The sequence below is a fragment of the Phoenix dactylifera genome, chromosome 7, assembly GCF_051530095.1.
Source record: "Phoenix dactylifera cultivar Ajwa chromosome 7, Ajwa_hap1_PhDact_Kaust_v1.1, whole genome shotgun sequence".
NCBI lineage: Eukaryota > Viridiplantae > Streptophyta > Magnoliopsida > Arecales > Arecaceae > Phoenix > Phoenix dactylifera.
Genome location: NC_143196.1, coordinates 23,552,428 through 23,575,629, shown reverse-complemented (window position 1 = coordinate 23,575,629; position 23,202 = coordinate 23,552,428). Strand labels below are relative to the sequence as shown.

Below are 23,202 nucleotides of genomic sequence, written 5' to 3'. Positions count from 1 at the left end.
TCGCCTAAACGATGTAAATGGATCGAGGGGTTTAAGGGGGGTTTGAGGGGGGGTTTTTTTTTTCTTTTCAAAACGAAACGGAGGAGGAGGAAGGGGGGATGTATGAGAAAATTTCAAGGGCAATATGGTAATTACACTAAAGGTTAGTTTGGGTATTTTCTTTTTGGTTTTTGGGGGGTGTCCTGAGCAATAGGGGGGGTGTATATAGAACTACCCCCTAAATCGCAACTTATAGGTCCGTTGGTCTGTAGGGAGAAGGAAAGAACCATAGAGGTCTTTTTAATTCGGACCGGAGAATGATGGGTTGTTATCGGCCATACTCAAATGGACTTTTCAGTCTATTAATCCAATAGGAACTCAGTCCAAATCTTAGTAGATTATCCAAAGTCTGGAACGGTATGTTTTGAGGAAAATAATGGCAAGTTGTAATTGTTACGATAGCCAACCTTTTATTACAAGGGATATCAAACCGGTCCTTTCCGGTCCGGTCTGGTCCAAGTTCAAACAGAATGGGAACCGGTTTTCCTGCCTTCTAGACCTCTCGTTCCCCCTGTTTCCTCTATTATTATTATTATTTTACTTTTGTGATTTTGGAATTTTAAAACCCAGCTTTCAGCTAGGGTCAGATTCCCCCGAGCAAAACACCCAAGAGGCCCGCGATCCCGGATTACGACCCCTCAAAAGTCCTTCTTTTTCTCGCCAAAAGAAGAAGAGCTCAATCCTTACCAAGATGACAGAGGTGATCTCTCTCTCACGCTCTATCTTTGCATTTCGATTCATGCTATGCTCTGAATTAGGGTTTTCTTTTTGTGCCTCTTTGCCATTTGGATTCAATTATACGGCATTCTATAAAAGATTTGACTTCAACGTACTTCCTTTTTGCATGAATTGACGCACAGGAGTCTTGGAATTTGAACGTTTTAAGAATGGTCGATTAGATTAATTTTTTTTTATGGTTAATCTATGATTAGTGGCCATAGGAATGACGAATTCTTTTGTTTAGTGGGATTAACTTCTTGTATGAATGTAAAAGAAGTAAAACTTTTGTCTGTGTTGGGTTTTTTGAAACATTTGTCCTACCGAAGACATATATTAGCTTTATAGTCCTCATTGCAATCTTTAATTCATTGCCTTGAAGAACGTAACTGTATTCAGCTGTTCAAATGAAATTCTAATGTATCTCAGAATCCATTAAAAGTATAAGAATTGTCAATCTCTATATTAGACGAGAACAAAGGCAGGATGATCTTCACTTCTGAGAGACTCTTGATTCGGTTGTAGTTGTCACATTCTAGCTACGGAGATGAATACCTAATTATTCCTTTAATATCTGGTATGAAAAATAAAATATGTTGTTTATGTGTAAATTACTTATTTTACCACTATAAAGTGCCTAAGCTATGACACTTTATGATAAAAAGGAGAAAAACCCATCATCACTAAAATTTCTTTCCAAAGATTTTATGTGCCAGAGCATGTTATAGAAAAAACAATATAGACAAGGAGATTTGGCCAGAAGAGAAAAACTTGAAACAATTTTTACTGAGATAAAGATGCTAGCCAGTAGTTTGAATAAAAGAATTAGTTCCTATGAGAAAATGTTTTTGTTCTCAACGTTGGAAAAGTACAAAAATAGTACCAATTTAAAAGTTAGACATATCAAAAAAATAAAAAAATATAATACAAAAGAAAAATCTAGACATTAAAATCATTATGAACATGATTTTCTCAACCTTTTTAAGTAATGCGGAGAAAATATATTAATTTCAAGCTGAAACACTTTTATTTGGTCCAAATTATGCATAATGATATGGACTCAATAAGCATTACCAAAAAGGTGCCAACTTAACAGACTGGTAATGTCCTTGGTAGTTGGACCAAGAGATCAAAACCCCACCTTCACTAGGGTTTGGTGGTTTAGAGTTTTTTGGTGGAGGGCTTCCCTCGTTGTCTAGCTCATTGTTACATGCCCTTCTATCAAAAAAAAATGAAATGAAAAGAAAAGAATAAAAAGAACCTGTTAGAAGTGCTTGTTTAGGCTGTTTGTCTCGATTAGAGATTTTTTTTTTGTTGCGGAATCCCATAGTTTGCTTCTCAAATCACATTTATTAGTTCCTGGGTGTATCTTTATTGAGATTTAACTACTTACTTTGGAGTCCTGTTAGGTCCATCTCATTTCACCTTTTCCTCCCGTCGTAGATTTTGTTGACCTGTTTCCTGGAGGTGTTTGACTATGTTTTTGATAGCTAATCCTTTTGAGTTTGCATCGCTTAGGTATCTTGCTTTCCTCTTGCTCTCCAACATATTGTTTTGGTCTCCAAACAACCAAACACACCATGATGTAGTGTGATGCTACCTCATGAGCAATTGTTACTTGTAACCAGATCTTTTGGTTAGTCACCCCTTCATGTTTATCTTGAGTTTCACATTAGGAGAGTCTACTTTGATGGATTATATATAGGGTCCATATCTTTGTTAATCATCAATATTTCCTCATCCATTTTTTGGCCTTTCCCAGATTCAACGAAAGTTAGACTATACTAACAAGTCTCTCTGAGGTGGGCTGTTAGCCTATAGGTCAAGCAAATGACTCAAATGAATATTAAAAGAAATCTTCCTTTTCCACAAATTTTATGTTGCCTTCAAGGGATAAAAGAAGGTACTGATAAGATGCAACAATTGTACCAGATGTGATAGTTTTTTCTTTTTTTGAAGTATAATTTTGCATTCTTCTAGATTACTAGATTCCTTATTGATAATTTCATGGTCACACAGTTTTCTTGTGTTTCCACTACTATGACTTGTGGATCTTGTTCCAATTCTGCCACTTCCATTCCTTTAATGAGAAGGAATTTTGTCTTTAAATTTGTAGATGAAATGCTAAACAAATTCCTTTTGATCATATTTAGACAGGCCAAGATAGTGGTTTCCATTGACTCTCCAACACTCCCAATGGAAACCACATCTTCTATCTTTGTTTCTTTGATCGAAGTTCTCTTCTTAAATTTGATCATTGGCTAAGAGGTTTCGAAAATAAATGCTGTTTTAGTAATTGTGTGGCTGGTAACAAATTGCCTCATGAGCAACAAATTCATTTATGATAACTCCACAAATCATTCACTCTAACCACCTTTAAAAGATTTTTTTTATTAATATTGGGTCTAACAAGACTTGTCAACTCAATACTTTACCACGTTTGAGTCAACTTGCTAGCAGACTGAGTTTTTTGCTTGTTGAAAATCATGCTTATATAACTCGAGAAAACCTATTTTAGTTGTTGAACATGAATTTTAGTATGTTTTGAAGGAGAGTAGAGTTGCCTACTTCACCTTAAATGCTCTTCTGACAATACTTTAACACCTCTTTAAGAATTTTGTGGTGTTATGAGGTTGGATAAGCACTTATGGAAAACGAGTGTTCAGAAGTTTTCTAACCAGAGTGGTGGCAATTGATTGAAGTTTAACTCTCATGATCTAGTTTTTAGTTATTTTATTCTGGATCCAAAACCCTTGATTAAGCCTTCATCAATCCTGCTGAACAACTGTAGATTGACACTTCAGTTTACTTGTTTTGTATAATATATTAGTGCAGTTTTGTAAGCCAAATGATTGATTTTGAATACCTCATTTCCTTTAAATAGTCCTCTTCTTGTTTAATGCAAGATCAGCCACATGCTTGAAAGCTCTGTCAAAGTCTCACTCTATTTTGCTACCTATACACATTCTCTTTCTAACTTCTTTCCTTGATCTTGCTGCTGATGTAATTTTTGCTACCTTTACACAGTCTCACTCTATTTTGCTGCCTTTACACATTCTCTTTCTAACTTCTTTTCTTGATCTTGTCGCTGATGTAAATTTGTCCACCTTCTTAAGTAATGCAGGCCCTATTCTAGTACACTACATCCAACGTGATAATGCTTTTTGTTACTATGTTTAGAATTCAGTTTGATATTTGAGGCACCATGTTTTTCTTATTTGTGTGGATAGTACAAATCTTGCACTTATTTTTTTTTTTCTTTTGTTCACCTAGGTATACTTTATGCATCAAGAGTCTCATATTTCTTATATTTAATTTCTTATGGCTGGTTTAAAACTTGTCAGGACCTTCATTTGATACGATGCTTGTAAATTTGTCTTGTATAGTTTTCATGACATAATTTTATTTTTTGGCACCCTTTCTCAAAACATCATTACATGTTCAAGAAGACCTAAAAAGTCCTCAAATCCTTCTTTCTGCTGTTTTCTTCCTAGTTCTCTGACTAGTTCATTTTGACTCCTATGCACCTTAGAAATTGCACATTCCCATAAAAGTACACTTCTCCCTACACTCTTCGGTGAGGATTTTAAAACCACTGTATAAGCCTTACTGGTCACAGGCCGATATGGTACATACTGCAATACAGGACCCACCAGGACACATGACTTGTACACTGTATGGTTAGGTAAAGGCTGTACATTCGACCATCATGGATCGTAAGTACTAATGGTTTTTAAGTCCTTGCATGTTCAGGTTAGGCAACCTTTCTTCCTTTATTAACCTAGTAGCGTATTTGGATATACATGCTCTATTCACTTTCTTGGTAAAGATACCAAGCCTTCCTTATGGTTTGCCATATGTCCTTTCTAGGATGAAACTTTAAGCAGTAAAAAATTTGTTATTTGTATACTTGTCTAGATAGATGCCTTTTAATACCACATTCTATTCTCGGGGGCTTCTTGTACTATGGCTCTCATAAAGATAAATCATCGTGATGGACTTTCTTAGCTTTCTATGCGTATCTTATCAAAATAAAATGGAAGTTCAATTCTATATAAAACAAAAATAAAACCATTGTAGTCAAAGTTCGCCGAACTAGTACCGGGGCTCGTACCTGTTGGTGACTAGTTTGGCATAGTATAGGTCTATACCTTGCCGTTCTGGGGCTTACCAAAATGGAGGGAGGGAGGGGGAGGGAGATGGGGGGAGGGAGGGAGGGAGGGAGAAGGAGGAGAGGACAAAGGAGAGAGAGGGAGAGAGGAGGGAAGAGAGACCGAGGATACTCGATCTGTCAACGAGGAGCTTTGAGAGCTCCGGATACGGTGACGGAACTGAGAGAGGGAAAGAGAGAGGGAGAGAGAGGATGAGGATCTTTGAGCCATTGTCGGGGAGCTTCGAGAGCATCAGATCCAGCAATTAGATTGAGAGAGAGGATGAAGGCTTCCCTGGCCAGGGCCATCGTCATCGTTGTATGGTGGTGTTGTTGACTCGATTGGGATGGTGGCTTCAGGGATTAGGGTTTCGAAATCCAATTGAGAGGAGAAGCTTCGAGAGGGAGGGGCGAAGCGTTTATATCCCGAATTGAAATCTTGAACTGGTCTGGTTCAATATATGCCTCGAGCTGGCTGGTTCAGCATAGTTCGGCTAACCTTGGTTGCAGTGGTTGAGTAGTTGGCATCATACTTTAAGGATGTAAATAAAACTAAATATGTGACTAACATATTTCCAAAGGTCAATTAATAAAACTAAATACTGGTTAATAAAACTGTTTGGTTTGTCTAACACATTTCTAAATTTCAGTTAATAACAAATTACTAGTTAATAAAATTTTCTGATGTGTCTAATTTATTTCTGGGATAGGATGTGTCTATTCAGAAAGACATGTATGTTTCTGGATGTGTGTGTTCAGAAAGACACTTATTAGTCTATTGAAGCCAAGTATCCACAGCCAAAAATGAGATGAACTTTGATACTTCTACCAATCACTGGTGAATCTCAGTGGTTTGATTTCGTTGGTGCAAAATGTAATCAAACGTTTGGCTTCATTGTATCCTAGAGACTTATCACATATTCCCTTTTACAGACCAAATTGGTGGAATGAATAAAGCCTTAAGGAAAGTGGCAATGCTACACATCTTGAACCCTTTCCTTAAGAATTATTGATTTTTCTCTCATCTGATCACTTTGAGAGGATTCATAGTACCCATCATCAAACATCTTGCACTGTCAACCATTCAGATCATGCTGAGAGAACTCATAGTAGTCATGGAATTGCTTGCTAAGTCCACCAGTAAGATCATCCTGAGAGCACACAATACTCATCATGGCTTGCTAAATCGATCAAACATCTTGCACTGTCAACCATTCAGATCATGCTGAGAGAGCTCATAGTAGTCATGGAATTGCTTGCTAAGTCCACCAGTAAGATCATCCTGAGAGCACACATAATACTCATCATGGAATGGCTTGCTAAATCGACCAGTCAGATCTTGCTGAGGAAACCCAGGAGGAAGCCATAGGCTAGAGCTATTAGTAAAGACTAGTGTGGGTGGAGCAACAATATTAAAACCTTGGAGTCCATTATTTTCATTGGAGTGGTACTCCTTGACTCCCAATTTTGATCACCTGATTGTAAAGGGCTTGATAATTTGACAATTCTAGAATTTGGCAGTGCATGGATTGTTTGGCTTCCTTACTAGCCTGCCAAGTACATCAGTCAGATCATGTTGAGAAAACCTATAGTACTTATCATCAAATATCCTACCAAGTCCACCAGTCTAATCATTTTTAGATAATTCATAGTGCTCACCGTTGAATTGTCTGCTAACTCCACTAGTTAGATCTTTCTGAGGAAACCCATGAGGATGCTGTATGCTTGAGCTATCACTGAAGCCATGTGTGGGTAGAGGGCTGATCCAAAACCTTGGATTCAAATTAAAATGGAAATCCAATTTCATATAAAATAATGGTTGAGAGTTCAGCATCTTACCCTGAGCTAGCTTATTCGGTTTCTTACAAAGGTAATTAACCAGATTGATTTATTTAAAATTATTTTAAAATTTTAAATTTAAAATATCAATTAATAAAACTGTCTGGTTTGTCTAGCGCATTTCTAAACTTTAAATAATAAAACTAATATCAATTAATAAAATTGTCTGATGTGTCTAATGTATTTCTAAATATCAATTAATAAAACTATCTAATATGTCAAACGTATTTTTGAGATGGGATGTGTCTATTCAAAACGGTGTATGTATCTTGACATGTCTATTCAAAAAGACATGTATTAGTTATTAGTCTATTTAAGCCAAGTATACACAGCCTGAAAATGAGATCAATTTTGATAATTCTGTCGATCAGCGGTGAATGCTTAGTGGTTTGATTTCGTTGGTGCTCGATGTAGTCAAACACTAGGTGTCATTGCATCCTAGAGCCTTATTGCATGTTCCCTTCTGCACACCAGATTACTGGGGGCAAATAAAGCTTTAAGGAAAGTGGCAGTGCTACATGCCTTGATGCCTTTCTTTAAGAATATCTGATTTTTTTCCCATATGATCCAACATTCCCCTTTCAACTGTAAGTGTTTTCATTCATCAAATTCTTTCCCCTTCGTTTCCCTTCCTATTGCTCTTGCATCTTCTTGAACCTTTCTCCTTTGACCTTTTAGTGCCTGCTTATCATTGTATTCCGGAGTTTCTTCTTCAATCTATCCTTGTCCAAACATCTTTTATATTCTCCTAACTCTTGATGTCTGTTTAGAAGGTTCCTTATCTGCTGATGCTTCCTTCAATGTTCTGCTGCAGCCTTCACATCTTAAGTATATACATCGTTACGACTATGACTGCGGGCATGCAACACTAATTGCTGTGGATTTTTGTTCAATTTGTTTTGTTTCCTAGTGTCTTTTTTAGCTCCATCATGCATGATCATGAGTGGTATAATTTATAGAGGGGAAAGGAAACATGGGTAGCAAGCTCCAAGCTGTTTAGCAACCCCGTACTGGATCATGTTCCTCAATGAATGAGTGGTACTCATATGCCATAAATGGGTCAAGAGAAGTCAATGTTAGGATTTGCTATAATGTCCCAGTAGGAGACTATAAATCTCTTTCTTTATGTGGTTTTACTCAGGATTGTTCATTAGATTACAATGAGTTCTTTGCCCTCGTAATGACAATGACTACTGTTGGGGGGAAAACCCAAATCGAGTCATTTTAGAGGCGCTCGACTAGAAAGCGCCGACCAGAGAAGCGCTCGACTAGAAAGCGCCGATCAGAAGCAACCCCGCCACAGGACACTCCGCTAGGCGACCTGCTCGGCTCGGCACCTTTGCCAGGCCCATGCCTTAGCCGAATACCCAATCCCGCCTAATCCTCCAAAAGATCTGATGACTAAGTACATGACTCCACTACAATCTGCCACCATCCCTAAGTCATCAAGGCACGAGATCTCCACAGGAACTCGGCACGACCTATCATTAATGCATAAGACCCCCTCAGGCCTCCGATGCACTCAGTCATTAAATGAACACAGCTCAAAACGATCTCCGGATCACGGAACCGTCAAAGCGTGTGGTTCACCCTGACCACCGGTTCACTCAGCAATTAATGCACTTACCATCTACGAACCCCAGGCCCGCCACGGCCGGCGGTTCAACCACCTCCAACGGGTCCGATCAACCATGACAGCTCCCTGACTCCAGTCTGATCCGGCCTTATTCTCCACAACGCCATTAATGAGCATGATCGTGCCCAATTATTACAAAAGGAGACAAATTTCCGTCACCTCCTAGGTAACATAATATCCCTCTATAAAAAGGAAACCTGGGGGAGGGACGGAGGGAGAAAAAAAACACAAAAACATTCTCCTCCTTTACCCCCTCCCAGATTAGCCTCCTCTGACTTGAGCTTCGGAGGGCCGGCGCCGGAAAGCCCGGCCACCGGCTTTCTTGCAGAACTCTCCAGGAGGACGCCGCCCGTCGACCTACCGCCACCCCGGCAGCGGAGCTCCTCCCCTCTCGGTTCGCGGCAGCCCCCGGGTCCAATTTCCAGCAACAGTTGGCGCTAGAGGAAGGGCCCGAGTTGCTGCCATGAAACTAAGAAGTAAAGGGGCCTCTAATGCCTCTCGACGTCCTCCACCTAGTCCTGGACACTCTGTCCAGAACTCGCCACCTCCGGCCGAGTCAACTCCTCAAGTTCGGCCGGAGCAGTTTGATGCCCTGGTGCAACAGGTGCAGGCCTTGGCTACTGCCGTCCAAAGCTTGCAACCCAGGGGCGTCCCGACGGTACCGCTCCCTCCGGCCCCGGTTCAACCGGAGCCTCCAACAAGTGGACTTCCCCTTCGAGGTCAGGACTCTCAAGTCCGGGCCTCCTTCTGGAGAGAACACCCAGTTAGAGGCTCTGGTGACTGGCCACAACCCTCAGAGGCCGAGTCAGTTCCAGGGCAACTCGCACCAGAACGGACCGCTGCAGCGATCCCTCAGAATGACGAACTCGACAAGAAGGTCGAGGAGCTGGAGCGCCAGATCCAGGCACTCCACGGAAGGAAATCGGGACGTAACAGTGACTTCGAGTTCACTATGAAGTCCCCCTTCTCTCCGGAGATCGAAGATGAGCCGGTCCCGTCGCGGTTCAAGATGCCCCAGGTGGAGCCTTACAACGGCAGGGCCGACCCCCTAGACCACCTAGAAAGTTATCGGGTCTTAATGGCCCTACAAGGAGCCTCGGAGGCCATGATGTGCAAAGCTTTCCCAGCGACACTCCGAGGACCGGCCCGACTTTGGTTTACCGGGCTAAAGCCGAGTACTGTCTCCTCTTTTGAGCAGCTCGGCAGGCAGTTCGCCGGCAATTTTGCCGCTAGCCAGCCCCAGCGGCGGACATCAGACTCCCTCCTTGATATCAAACAAAAGGAGGGAGAATCCCTCAGGGAGTACTTGGATCGGTTTACTGCCGCAACATGGGAAGTCCGGGAGCTCGACCAGTCAATCGCCATGTCAGCACTAAAGACTGGAGCCCGGTCTTACAGGTTCCTCTTCTCTATCGAGAAGAACTTTCCTGCGGACCTCACCGAAATGCTTGTTCGGGCGCGGAAGTACGCCAAGGCTGAGGAAGCCCTGGCCGTTAGGCGGAGCGGGGTCGAGCAGAACCCCAAGAAACAAAAGAGGCCGCGAGGAGCGCGGCCAGCCCAGAAGCCCGTCCCCGCACCGAACTAAAAATCCGCCCCACCTGAAGAGTCCACCCCGACTACGGGGACCGCCTCAGCAGAGGTCACCACTCCGCCCGAGGTTCCCACCACGGGCTCGTGTACCTGAAGGGAGGTATGAAAGCTACACTCCCCTCACTGCTCCTCGGGCCGAAATCCTCATGGAGATTGAGGGGCAGGATTGTATCCGGCTCCCACCTCCGAGACGAGATCCCGGAGCTCGGCGTGATTTTCGGAAGTATTGTCGTTTCCATCGGGATCACGGCCATGATACTGAGGACTGCTATCAGCTCCGGAACGAGATCGAGGCACTCATTCGCCGAGGGATGCTCGATCGATTTGTGCGAGGCCGGCGTGAAGAAAAGAAGAGAGCCGAGGAAGGCGCACATCCTGAAAGTTCAAATGCCAACAGGCCCATCGCCGGCATCATCAATACCATCCGAGGCGGGGCCTCTGTTGGAGAAGCTTTGGGGAAGGGACCTCCTCGAAGCGCCTACGCGCCTCTGAAGCTATCTCCTTCTCGGATGATGATCTGAAGGGAGTCGAAACCCCCCATGACGATGCCGTTGTCATCTCCATGATTATAAATAGATTTGATGTAAAACGTATCTTGATCGATAATGGAAGCTCGGCGAATGTTTTGTATTTTCATGCCTACTGTAAAATGGGGATGACAAAAGAACAACTGCGGAGGATGAATGCTCCGCTGGTCGGATTTACTGGGGATTCAGTCCCAGTAGAAGGCGAGGTCGACCTCCTGGTCACGGTCGGGCTCGCCCGCCGTGAAAGTACCGTGAGGATGAGCCTCCTTGTGATACGCCTGCCTTCGGCCTACAATGCCATCCTCGGAAGACCAGGTCTCAACGCCCTCCGAGCAGTGGTCTCAACTCACCACCTGCTCGTGCGATTTTCCACCAGCCACGGAGTTGGCGAAGCTCGTGGGGACCAGATGGTAGCCAGACGATGCTACATGGCGACTCATGAGACGAAGCGACCAGCCGAGGTGCCTACCCCAGCAACCGACCAGCCTTCAGCTAAAACCCGGGAGGCACGAGTTAGCCCTCAGAAGGAGCGGGTGGAGCCCGGTGAGCTATTAATCCAAATTTCTTTATGTGAAAATTTTTCCGAGCTAACCGTGCAGGTCGGCTCTGGCCTCAATGAGTGCGAAAGGGATCGCCTCGTCAACTTCTTGCGAGACAACATGGACGTCTTCGCGTGGTCGCCCGCGGATATGCCGGGGATAGATCCAGAGATCATGGTCCACCGACTCCAAGTAAAGCCAACCTGCAAGCCCGTGCGACAAAAGAAGCGAGGCGCCGCCCCTGAACGACAACGAGCAGCAGCCAAGGAGGTCGACAAACTCCTTGAGGCTGGCTTCATCCGGGAGATATCCTACCCGGAGTGGCTTGCCAACGTAGTCCTCGTCAAAAAAGCCAGCGGAAAATGGCGCATGTGCGTGGACTACACCGACTTGAATAAAGCCTGCCCAAAGGACAGCTTTCCACTCCCCAGCATCGACCAGCTCGTGGACTCCACCTCGGGGCACGAGCTGTTGGCGTTCATGGATGCCTTTTCCGGATACAACCAGATCCGCATGGCGCCAGAAGATGAGGAAAAAACGGCCTTCATCACCGACGGGGGTACTTACTGCTACAAAGTAATGCCATTCGGCTTAAAGAACGCCGGGGCAACTTATCAAAGACTGGTTAGCCGGATCTTTAAAGACCAAATAGGTAGAAATATGGAGGTCTATGTTGATGACATGCTGGTGAAGAGCAAGGTGGCGCAGGACCATGTGGCCGACCTTGATGAAGCATTTTCCACACTCCGAAGGTACCAAATGAAGCTCAACCCAGCCAAATGTGCATTCGGAGTTATCTCCGGCAAATTCCTCGGCTTCATCATTACACAACGAGGAATCGAGGCCAACCCTGAAAAGATCCGAGCACTCCAGAAAATGACGCCCCCGAAGACAGTCAAGGAGGTACAACGGCTTACAGGCCGAGTTGCAGCCCTCGGGAGATTCATCTCCCGCTCGGCCGAGCGCTGCCTTCCATTCTTTGCAGCTCTAAAGAAGCCGAAAAATTTTCTGTGGTCGGACGAGTGCCAGCAGTCTTTTGAAGAACTCAAGCACCTTCTGGCCTCCCCTTCCCTGCTCACAAAGCCTCAACAGGGTAAACTCCTCTACCTGTATCTAGCTGTTTCCCCTGTAGCATTGAGCTCGGTCCTGGTCCGAGAGGAGGGCAAGCTCCAAAAACCAGTGTATTACACTAGCCGGGTCTTGAGGGATGCAGAGACCCGATACTCTATGCTGGAGAAGACTGTCTATGCCTTGGTCGTCTCAGCACGAAGACTCCGGCCTTATTTCCAAGCCCACACAATGGCCGTGCTGACCGACCAGCCAGTAAAGCAGATCCTGCAAAGATCGGACCGCACGGGCCGGATAACTAAATGGGCCATCGAGCTCGGGGAATTTGACCTCGAGTACCGACCCAGACCGGCGATCAAAGCGCAAGCACTCGCCGACTTCATAGTCGAGTGCACTATACCGGGCGAGGTCGAGCCCGAACCCAAGTTTACGCCAACGGAGCAGAACCCGAGTTTGGCATGGACATTACATGTCGACGGCTCCTCAAACTCGGGAGGTAGCGGAGCAGGTCTCATCCTCACCGGCCCGGAGGGGGTGGTCGCTGAGCAGGCCCTACGCCTCGAGTTTCCTGCTTCCAACAACATGGCGGAGTACGAAGCACTCGTCGCCGGGCTCAAGCTAGCCAAAGAGCTAGGAGTGAAGGACCTGGAGGCCTTCAGTGATTCTCAGCTCGTCGTCAACCAAATCCTGGGTGACTTCGAAGCCAGAGACCCCACAATGCAAAGGTATCTTCAGAAGGTACGAGATCTCGCCTCGTCCTTGGGTTCTTTCTGCATTCAACATGTCGCCAGGTCGGAGAATCTCAGGGCCGACCAGCTGTCAAAGCTGGCGTCTTCTCGCATGAGCGAGCTCCCTAAAACAACGGCATTGGAGTATCTCCAAAAATCCAGCACGGAGGAGCCCGAGCAGGCTCTCTGTGTTGAGTTCGAGCCAAGCTGGATGGACGAGCTCGTCAGCTACCTGCAAGATGAAGTCCTCCCCAATGATGAACAAGAGGCTCGCCGAATAAAGCGCTCCGCCACCCGGTACATATTGTATGAGAGAAAACTTTATCGGAGATCCTTCACCTCTCCCCTCCTCAGATGCCTTCGCCCGACAGAGGCTGATTATGCAATGCGCGAAGTCCATGAAGGGATCTTCGGAAATCATCTGGGAGGACGAGCATTGGCCTATAAAATTTTGCGCCAAGGATACTATTGGCCGACACTCCAGAAGGATACCACGGATTTCGTCCGAAGATGCGACCGATGCCAGAGAAACGCCAATGTCCAACGCCGACCCTCGGCTCCCTTAACCTCTATCAGCTCTCCTTGGCCTTTTGCCCAGTGGGGAATTGACATTCTAGGGCCATTTCCTCGGGCTACCGGGCAAAGAAAATTCCTGGTCGTCTCCATCGACTATTTTACAAAATGGGTGGAAGCCGAGCCACTTGCCCGGATCACCGAGCAGAAGATGCGGGATTTTGTCTGGAAGTCAATAATCTGCAGATTCGGGCTCCCCCGCATCCTCATATCCGACAACGGCCGCCAGTTCGACAACCTCCATTTCAGAGGATTCTGCTCCGAGCTTGGCATCGACCACCGCTTCACCTCGGTCGCGCACCCTCAGACGAATGGAGAAACCGAGGTAACAAATCGTACTATTTTGCAGGGGCTCAAAGCCAGGCTCGACAAATTCAAAGGACAATGGGTCGAAGACCTATACAATGTCCTGTGGGCTTACCAGACTACATTCCGTGTCCCCACCGGCGAGACTCCCTTCAACCTAACATACGGAACGGAAGCTGTCATCCCGTTGGAGATCGGACTCCCATCTCCGAGGGTAGAGCATCATGATGCCAGCTCCAACTCCTCACAGCTCAGGAACAACCTCGACCTGATCGAGGAAACAAGGGAGGCCGCCCGAGTTCGCATGGCAAGGTACCAGCAAAAGACAGCTCAGTATTACAACGCCAGGGTCAAAATCAAATCCTTCAAAGCAGGGGGCCTGGTCCTCAGAAGAGCCGAGGCCTCCCGACCAACCGAGCAGGGGAAACTGGCTCCAAACTGGGAAGGACCTTACCGAATCACGCGCATCCGTCGGCCCGGAACTTACAAGCTAGAGTTTCTAGATGGGACTCCCATTCCACGAAGCTGGAGTTCTGAAAATCTCCGCGTGTACTACCAATAGAACCCCGAGGGGTCCCCCACTATCTAACCATAAATTTCATTTTATGAACGGCTTATGCGCTTGTTCGAACTCACCAATTCTCCTATGTTGTCTCATGGTGCCCAGCTCGTTCTCCTACCCCGACTGCGGTCGGAATGCCCCGATACAGCGGGATGTGTTCTCCACCGACCAACGAGCTCGGCTCATTCTCCATCGGCCAACGAGCTCGGCTCATTCTCCTACCCCGACCGCGGTCGGGATGCCCCGATACAGCGGGATGTGTTCTCCACCGACCAACGAGCTCGGCTCGTTCTCCATCGGCCAACGAGCTCGGCTCGTTCTCCTACCCCGACCGCGGTCGGGATGCCCCGATACAGCGGGATGTGTTCTCCACCGACCAACGAGCTCGGCTCGTTCTCCATCGGCCAACGAGCTCGGCTCGTTCTCCTATCCCGACCGCGGTCGGGATGCCCCGATACAGCGGGATGTGTTCTCCACCGACCAACGAGCTCGGCTCGTTCTCCTACCCCGACCGCGGTCGGGATGCCCCGATACAGCGGGATGTGTTCTCCACCGACCAACGAGCTCGGCTCGTTCTCCATCGGCCAACGAGCTCGGCTCGTTCTTCTACCCCGACCGCGGTCGGGATGCCCCGATACAGCGGGATGTGTTCTCCACCGACCAACGAGCTCGGCTCGTTCTCCATCGGCCAACGAGCTCGGCTCGTTCTCCTACCCCGACCGCGGTCGGGATGCCCCGATACAACGGGATGTGTTCTCCACCGACCAACGAGCTCGGCTCGTTCTCCATCGGCCAACGAGCTCGGCTCGTTCTCCTACCCCGACCGCGGTCGGGATGCCCCGATACAGCGGGATGTGTTCTCCATCGGCCAACGAGCTCGGCTCGTTCTCCATCGATCACAGAGCTCGACCCAACCTGTTCGTGATCAACGAAAAGTCCGTGATTGACAACCGGATTCCTCTTATCGGCATCCCCAAAGAACGGACCCCGAGCCGAAGAGCGTCTTCAGCCGCCAGGCGAAGTTTTTAGCCTCGGCATAAGAGCGCTCACGGTACCAGGTACCCGTTTAATTAATATTTACATTATTTCATTTATTTTCATTCTTGGTTAATTAATTCGACCACCCGCCTCAGCAACTCGAGGTCCGGGCTCAAAGTTCACTAAAGAATTTCAAGTCTAGTGACCCAGTCCTAGGGCTCGGTCGAATTCTGAGCCGAGCTCGAAAAGACCCCCTCCCGAGCCCAAGCACGTCCTAGACATAAGCATCGCTATATTACTGGTCTTAGGACCCAAGTTCAGCTGTGCCGAGCACTAGCTATGTGGCGGACGAGGTTGGAGCCGTAGAGCCTAATTCCTAGGAGCCTAAAAGCGGATCCAAACGAAAGAAATAAGTTAACCGAAAATCAAACCAAAGCACAAGTCGCAAGTTATAACGAATACGTATATTCATTTCAAAAAAGGCCCGTAGGCTAAGTACAAAGCTCGGACTCGACCTTAACAAGTAGAGGCCACTCCGGCCTACACAAAAAAAGAAGAAAAAACCACACTAGGGCTCGGGCTCGGCGACTTCAGGAGCAGTTGGCTCCTCTGCGGTCGAGGCCTCTTCTCCGGTGGCCCCAGCAGCTTCGGGAGCCGCCTCGGCGACCTCAAGAGCACTCTCGCCTACTTCGGCTGGACCTTCCTGGTCGGCCCCGCCGGGCGGAGTTTCTGCCTCCACCCCTGAATCTTCGACCCCTGCTCCTGGTTGAAGCAGGCTAAGGTCAAAGTCTGGAAGAAGTCGCCGCAGCTGGTTGCGGAAGTCCTTGAAACCCTGGATGAGCCCGTTGACGCCCTCCTCTTCCATTAAGTCGCGAAACTCTTCCGAGTCACGGAAGAGTTTGACAGCGTCTTGGGCCTGCTCCCGAGCCTCCTTCTCCCGAGCCTCGTGGTAGGTGGCCTTTCGCTCCAAATTTTTTATTTCCCGTTCGCGGTCGACGAGCAGAGATTGCGCGTCGAGCAGACGGACTTCGAGCTCTTGGACCTTTAGGTGAGCCTCCCCCACCTCCTGCTCGCGTATAGCGAGCGACGACTCGGCCTCCGACCGACGAGCCTCAGCGGCGCGCACTTCAGATCTGGCCAAAGCGTGCGCGCCCTTCTCCTCTTTAGGTTCGGCGACTAGAGCCCGAACCTCGTCCTCGGCCGCCTCTAACTTCGCTTGAAGCACTTTCTGTTCGGCCTCGGACGCGAGGAACTTCGCTTCGGCCTCCTCACGCCCCCTCTGATGCCTTCGGGCTCGGTCCCGATAGTCTTGAATTATGTGTATCATTGTTTCGGTTTCGTGGAGGCGCTGCAAGAGGGAGACGTAAGAAATAGGTTCAATCCGAAACACAACTTACACGGAAATGAAGGTCGACTTACTCGGATGGAAGAGCAAATGGCGGAGTCCATGAACGTGCCGTAGTTCAGGGACCGGATTTTGGCCTGGTCGGCCGGGAGCAGTGTGACCCGAAGAACTTTGCGCGCCACTTGTGGGTTATCGAGGGCCGAGTCGCCCTCGAAAACGGCCCATCCAGGAGCGTAAGGCACCCGCTCCCGGGGACCCGACGAACCCGCAAGGCCGGCCTCAGCCGGCCTGGGTGCAGCCGACCCCGTGGCTTCTTGACTATTCCCCGGCTCGGGACTGGGGAGTTGGGGTCGGATAGGCGGCCGACCTGACTGCCGCAAAGTAGAGGCGGGGCGTGCAAGTGCCAAATCCGCCGAAGTCCTCCCTCCCTGGTCGGAATTTGGAGCTTCCTGCCGACCAGGGATTTGCGAAATCGGCACCGGGCATGGGAGTGCCATCGTAGCTCCGCCAGAGCCCACGCCCTCTCCCCGACCAGCTTCAGAGCGCACGGGGCGAGGAGCGCGCACCTCAACTGTTGTGGTCGTCGAGGTCTTCGCCGAGGTCTTCGCCTTCTTCCTCGGCTCGGTTGGTTCTCCCGAGAGCTCGGCCGCCCTCTTTTGAAACCGGGCGTATAGGACCTCGCTCTTGGTCACCATCTTTGCGATATCTGCACGGACGAGCAGGGTTAAAACTTGGAACTATAACAAAATGAAGAAGACACCCTACTGTTACTCTTACCATGGGGACGCGCCGAGCTCAGGCCAACGTTCACTAGGGCGTCCTCACTTATGAGGCCGCTCAGTAAGATCCCGTCCCCGAGGCTGCGGATAGTGTCGGTGATCCCCTGCTCACGTGGAGAAAGCTTGGGGGCTTTGTTGACGGACCTGAGCTGGGTCGGCCCCCACCTAGGGTCAAATCCCCATGTCTGTTCGGAACCTAGGAAGAAGAACTTCTTCTTCCAGTCATGAATGGACGAAGGAGCACCCTGAAAAAGTGGCCGACCCGCCCGAAGGGCGATGTAGAGCCACTCTCCGTCTCCTGGATTCGACTTCAGCACAAAAAGTCGCCGGAAGACGTTAACAGAGGTCGGAATCCCGTGCAGTAAACACAGCGACAGGAAACCGACCACTGTCCTCCAGGCGTTCGGAGCAAGTTGCGCCGGAACCAATTGGTATACCGACAGTAACTTATTCACGAAGCCGTGAAGAGGAAACCGCAGGCCAGCCCAGAGTGATTCCAAATACACCCCAATCCGGCCTACCGGAGGGTCGGTTACCCGATCCCCCCGCCTGGCGGGCTCCAACCGGAACCCTTGTAGAGGAAAAAACCATTCCTCGGTCATTTCCACCTCCAGTGCACTCATGGTGGACTCGACTTTATTCGGACCGGAACCCATCAAAAAGAAAAAAGGGGTTCTGGAAGAAAAAGAAAAAGAAGGGGGAAAGGGACCTGCGAGACGCCGGGGATAAGAAACTTCGGACTGAGAAAAGCTGAAGGAAGAAGACAGTAAGAAAATAGGAGGAAGCCAGGTGAGGATTTATATAAATCCTTCCAACGGCCCAGATCAGCGAGAAAAAACGCTGCTCTCCGTCCGGATCACAACACGTGTCGACCCAAAAGACGGAACGCCACATTTATTTCGGGCTGACGCTTCGAACACAGAAGAGCCCCATCAAATCATACGGTCCCATCATGAGCCCACGACGCGAGGACACTTCGGAGAGAGCGTCCCAATAATGAGACATTTTCGGGAAAGAAGAGACGCCGCCTATTAAGGCGTCTCGAAGCACCCAATAATTTGAAACGCGCAATAATTTGGAAATTTCGGAATCCATAATGACCCAACTAAAGCTACTTCCCGCGCTCAAGCTGGTAGCCAGCTGGAACTCGGAAGTCGGGGGTAGTGTTGGGGGGAAAACCCAAATCGAGTCATTTTAGAGGCACTCGACTAGAAAACGCCGACCAGAGAAGCGCTCGATTAGAAAGCGCCGACCAGAAGCAACCCCGCCACAGGACACTCCGCTAGGCGACCTGCTCGGCTCGGCACCTTTGCCAGGCCCATGCCTTAGCCGAATACCCAATCCCGCCTAATCCTCCAAAAGATCTGATGACTAAGTACATGACTCCACTACAATCTGCCACCATCCCTAAGTCATCAAGGCACGAGATCTCCACAGGAACTCGGCACGACCTATCATTAATGCATAAGACCCCCTCAGGCCTCCGATGCACTCAGTCATTAAATGAACACAGCTCAAAACGATCTCCGAATCACTGAACCGTCAAAGCGTGTGGTTCACCCTGACCACCGGTTCACTCAGCAATTAATGCACTTACCATCTACGAACCCCAGGCCTGCCACGGCCGGCGGTTCAACCACCTCCAACGGGTCCGATCAACCATGACAGCTCCCTGACTCCAGTCTGATCCGGCCTTATTCTCCACAACGCCATTAATGAGCATGATCGTGCCCAATTATTACAAAAGGAGACAAATTTCCGTCACCTCCCAGGTAACATAATATCCCTCTATAAAAAGGGAACCTGGGGGAGGGACGGAGGGAGAAAAAAAACACAAAAACATTCTCCTCCTTTACCCCTCCCCAGATTAGCCCCCTCTGACTTAAGCTTCGGAGGGCCGGCGCCGGAAAGCCCGGCCACCGGCTTTCTTGCAGGACTCTCCAGGAGGACGCCGCCCGTCGACCTACCGCCACCCCGGCAGCGGAGCTCCTCCCCTCTAGGTTCGCGGCAGCCCCCGGGTCCAATTTTCAGCAACAACTACTATTCATGCAGCAGTACTGGTGCTACTTGTGATTAGTTTCCGTAGGAGGTGGATGTGAACAGTCATCTTTTTGGTGTTCTATTTGAAGTCTACACGCAACTTTTGGCCTTTACACTATTCCTGTTGTTCCTGTTGCACCTACTGTAGTTCCATGGGCTTAAACAGGTCCTTTATGTTTTGTTTAGCACATCCAAAGCACCGTCCTATGTCTTAAGTTTATCTAGAACCATTGTTGTACTCTCCTTAATTGGTGTTTTTTATGCATTGTTATTGTTTTGCATTTGTCTTGTTGATATGATCCTCGCTCGTCCCTAACAGCATTTTTATTTGATGTGCTCTTTCTAATTTTTGCCGTGAAGATTTCTTTCTATGGAGGTACTTCCTATCACCATAGATTCCATGTTTGTCTATTTCTTTTGTTTATCCCTGTTACCTTGATCAGACTCTAAGTGAGGTTTCATTCTATGCTGGTCCTTTTTAGTTAACTATCTTTTAGCTGAACATTGTTTTTAAATGTCCACAATATATTTTCATCAATTACCTGCTCATGAGTTGTCCAGTTTGTAAACTTTGCATCTTCATTAGTTTTTATCTCCCATCTTTATCATTCATTTTATTCTAGTTCATACTTACACTGGTACTGCTTGGGTTCGTAATCTTGTCAAGTATTTCTGCCATTTGTTTCTCTATCATCCTTGATGATAACAAACTTCATCTTGTCATTTTTTTCCCTTAATAATCTACATATCAATTGACACATCATCATATATGATAGAGGCATGCTTACATTTAAAGTAATACTTTGGAACCATTTATTATTGTTAATAGGTATACGTTGCTTTAGTTTTATGCTATGGTTGTTATTAAAAAGCCTTAATAGTCTGCTAGATTAGGTTCCTCATTTGTAGTTTTGTGATGGTCTTTCTTGTCCATCTATATCCTGGTTCAATCATGGTTCTTTAGTCCTTGGAAGTAGTGATTGCTAATTTATGGTGTCGGACCTGTTTCATAACTTCATCGTTGCTCCTTTTGCTCCCATTCATTGAGCAACACAAAGTATTTTTCGCTCCCTTTACAGATTTCTTTTGTGACTTCACTTTTATTTCTGTTGTTAGCTTGTGATTTTAATTTTGCTAGGACATTTATGGTGAGTTCATCCTTGATGTTCTTCACTGATGCTTTTCATTGCCTGTCTTTGCTTCTTGTTTAACCTTTTCCTCGGATGGTTTTAGGCTCTTAATCTACTAATAATGTAATTTTACTTATTTGATTCTTGCTTCTTCATCATCATATGTGATCAGTTTTCTGGCTAGTATTTCCTGTCAATTATTTTTGACTTCTATTTCGTAGCTTGAGCTAACTACTAAATTCCATGTAATGTCTTCAACTTTATATTTTTATGCTTCTGTCTGAGTCAGCTTTAGAGAGGGAGTTCTTCCCTATTAACTGTTCCTTTTGTATGCATATTACAGTATTGGGTGAGTCAGGGAAATAAATGGTGCGACTTCTGCAAGATCTATATATCCAACAATCCCTTGACCATCAGAACCCATGAACTTGGTCAACGTCATAAGGACAATGTCGCTAAGAGGCTGGCTTCTATGAGAAAGGAAAGTGCTGCCAAAGAGAAGGAACAGAAAGAAGCTGCCCGAGCCCTTGAGCAAATAGAAGCTGTAAGCTTTGGGTGATCCATAAGAGAGAGCTTTTTGAGTTCTTCTTAGATTGCATTAGATTGCATGCTTTTGATTGGTCAGAGAAAATATTGCGTGTTTAGTTATGTAAAGTAGCTTGCTTGTTGCGGAACAAAAAGAAAGTTATAATAATGTTCCAAGTGCAAATTTTTGCTTAAAGATCCATCATTAACTACTGCAATTATTTTTATGTAGAACATTCAGAATAGAGCAATTGTTTGAAATGCTATTGCTATTTTCTTTTCTTGTCTGAAAATTTTCTGCAGAAAGCTAAACGCAGTTATCAGAAGGATTTAGCAACTTTCAAGGAAGCTGCGAAATCTGCTAACCATGCATTAGAGTCCAATGATGCTGCATGTTCAGCAGCAACTAGAGATGGTAATGTAACCATTTGTTTTTTGTCTATTTCTAATAATAAGTTAAAGCCCTAGTAATTTACCATGACATATTGGGGGGAGTTTATTGTTTTAAAACACAGATCACTACCACTTGCACAGCACGTAATGGGAAAAAAAGCTTGCCTTCTTCTCTTAACGCCCACCATTATTGTAGGGTATCTTAGGGGTTTCTCCTTCACGAGCTTAAATCATTACATGGTAGGTTTTCCTACCTCCCAACTGTCTTTTTATTTCATGGTCGGCTGTTCTCCTCCCCAGAGTTATGTTGCTGTGTATTGGCACCACTCTATATTGTTGACTTTAGTTCAGTTAGAGGCTGTTGACTCTATAAATTTTTATTATTTATAGTTTCATCCATTAAAGCCATATCAATTAGATAAGTTTCAAGGCTTTAGTTATATTACTTCCTAGTTAAAGCTGCTGCTAGTAGATGTTACAAACAACTTATTATCTTCCCTTCATGTTATTAAGTAGATATCAGTAGTGATGATATATTTGCAAAACCAATCTCGTAAGTGACACTTGTCCTGCTGGCTTGCTATTGGCAGTAATACACTTAAAACAGGTTTTCTGGTTGCAGAGTGGGAGTATGATGCTACTTCAGGATATTACTACAACGAAGCTAATGGGTTTCACCATGATCCAAACTCGGGTTTATATTATTCTAGTAATTTGGGTATTAAAATCACAACTGAGCTTGCTTTCAATTTTCTTTAAATATTTGAAGGTTCATTTTTTTTCATTATCATTTTAATCCTTGACCTAAATACTGTTTTTTTCTCTTAACTCTAACGATAATTTTTGTTGCAATGATGTTGCGGAAAAAGGGAAGTGGGTTACACAGGAAGAGGCATTTAAATCTTCTCAAGTTTCAAGACCTGATATGGGCCATTTATATGAATCTAAAAGTGACAAACTTACTTCAAAGACATCACAGACTAAACCTGTTGCTGAAGATGGTGCTGCTTCCAAATATAAAGGTGGCCCAGCTCCAGGACCGGTCATTTCAACATCTCTAAATCCTATGCGAACCGTTAAAGGTGCTCCATCGTCACTTGCTATTAATAAGAGAAAAAGAGGGGATGAGAAGACAAAGGCGATGACCAAAGAGGAAGAAGCTGCTCTTAAAGCAAGGGAGGCTGCAAGACAGAGAGTGGAGAAAAGGGAGGCACCGTTATTGGGCCTTTATAGGTCATACTGATTTGCTGGTGCGGGAAAATACCTGTTAATACTTATTAGAGTGAATCGAAAGTATGCCCTCAAAATAATATTGACCTATTCTCCTTGATGAAGCTGATCAGAAGTGTATGATGACTTTTCCAGTTATGTTAAAACTTGCATTGCATTTATATTTCTCTTAAATGTGTTTTGTCTATGTTTCTTAAGGAGAATACATTTATTCTGAATGACGATATATGTTGTGAAAATGTTTGCATGGTAACTTGCAATGCTTTTTTTGTCCTCTTTTGACAAAATATTCAGATTTACCTGAAGAATTCAAATGTTTTTAGGTACTGGGGGAGTATAGTTGGCCATCCACACCATATCACACCATAGCAACAAGGGATATCGATTCCTATGCCATGGTGCAGCCAATTTGTGCCTGTACAGCATATTTTGGCATCCATTTTTGTTTTTTGTTTTTGTTTTTTTTTCTTGTCTTTTATTGTTTCAATGCTATTTGTTTTGCCAAGTA

General features: G+C 46.2%; 1 protein-coding gene across 3 annotated transcripts; it reads left to right on the top strand.

The window, feature by feature from the left end:
* The first annotated feature begins 566 nt into the window (after window positions 1–566).
* LOC120106644 (C2H2 and C2HC zinc fingers superfamily protein) lies at window positions 567–22,947 on the top strand. Of its 3 annotated transcripts, none has more exons than XM_039119643.3 (5): window positions 567–739; window positions 20,890–21,090; window positions 21,375–21,486; window positions 22,087–22,182; window positions 22,334–22,947. In XM_039119643.3, the coding sequence occupies exons 1-5, from the start codon at window positions 731–733 to the stop codon at window positions 22,705–22,707; spliced, it is 792 nt and encodes a 263-aa protein (XP_038975571.3). In that variant the 5' UTR covers window positions 567–730; the 3' UTR covers window positions 22,708–22,947. The 3 variants fall into 3 exon arrangements, with proteins under 3 accessions (XP_038975571.3, XP_038975570.3, XP_088557459.2); XM_039119642.3 differs by having other exon boundaries at window positions 22,072–22,182; XM_088701333.2 differs by having other exon boundaries at window positions 22,055–22,182; window positions 22,334–22,582.
* Window positions 22,948–23,202: the final 255 nt, after the last annotated feature.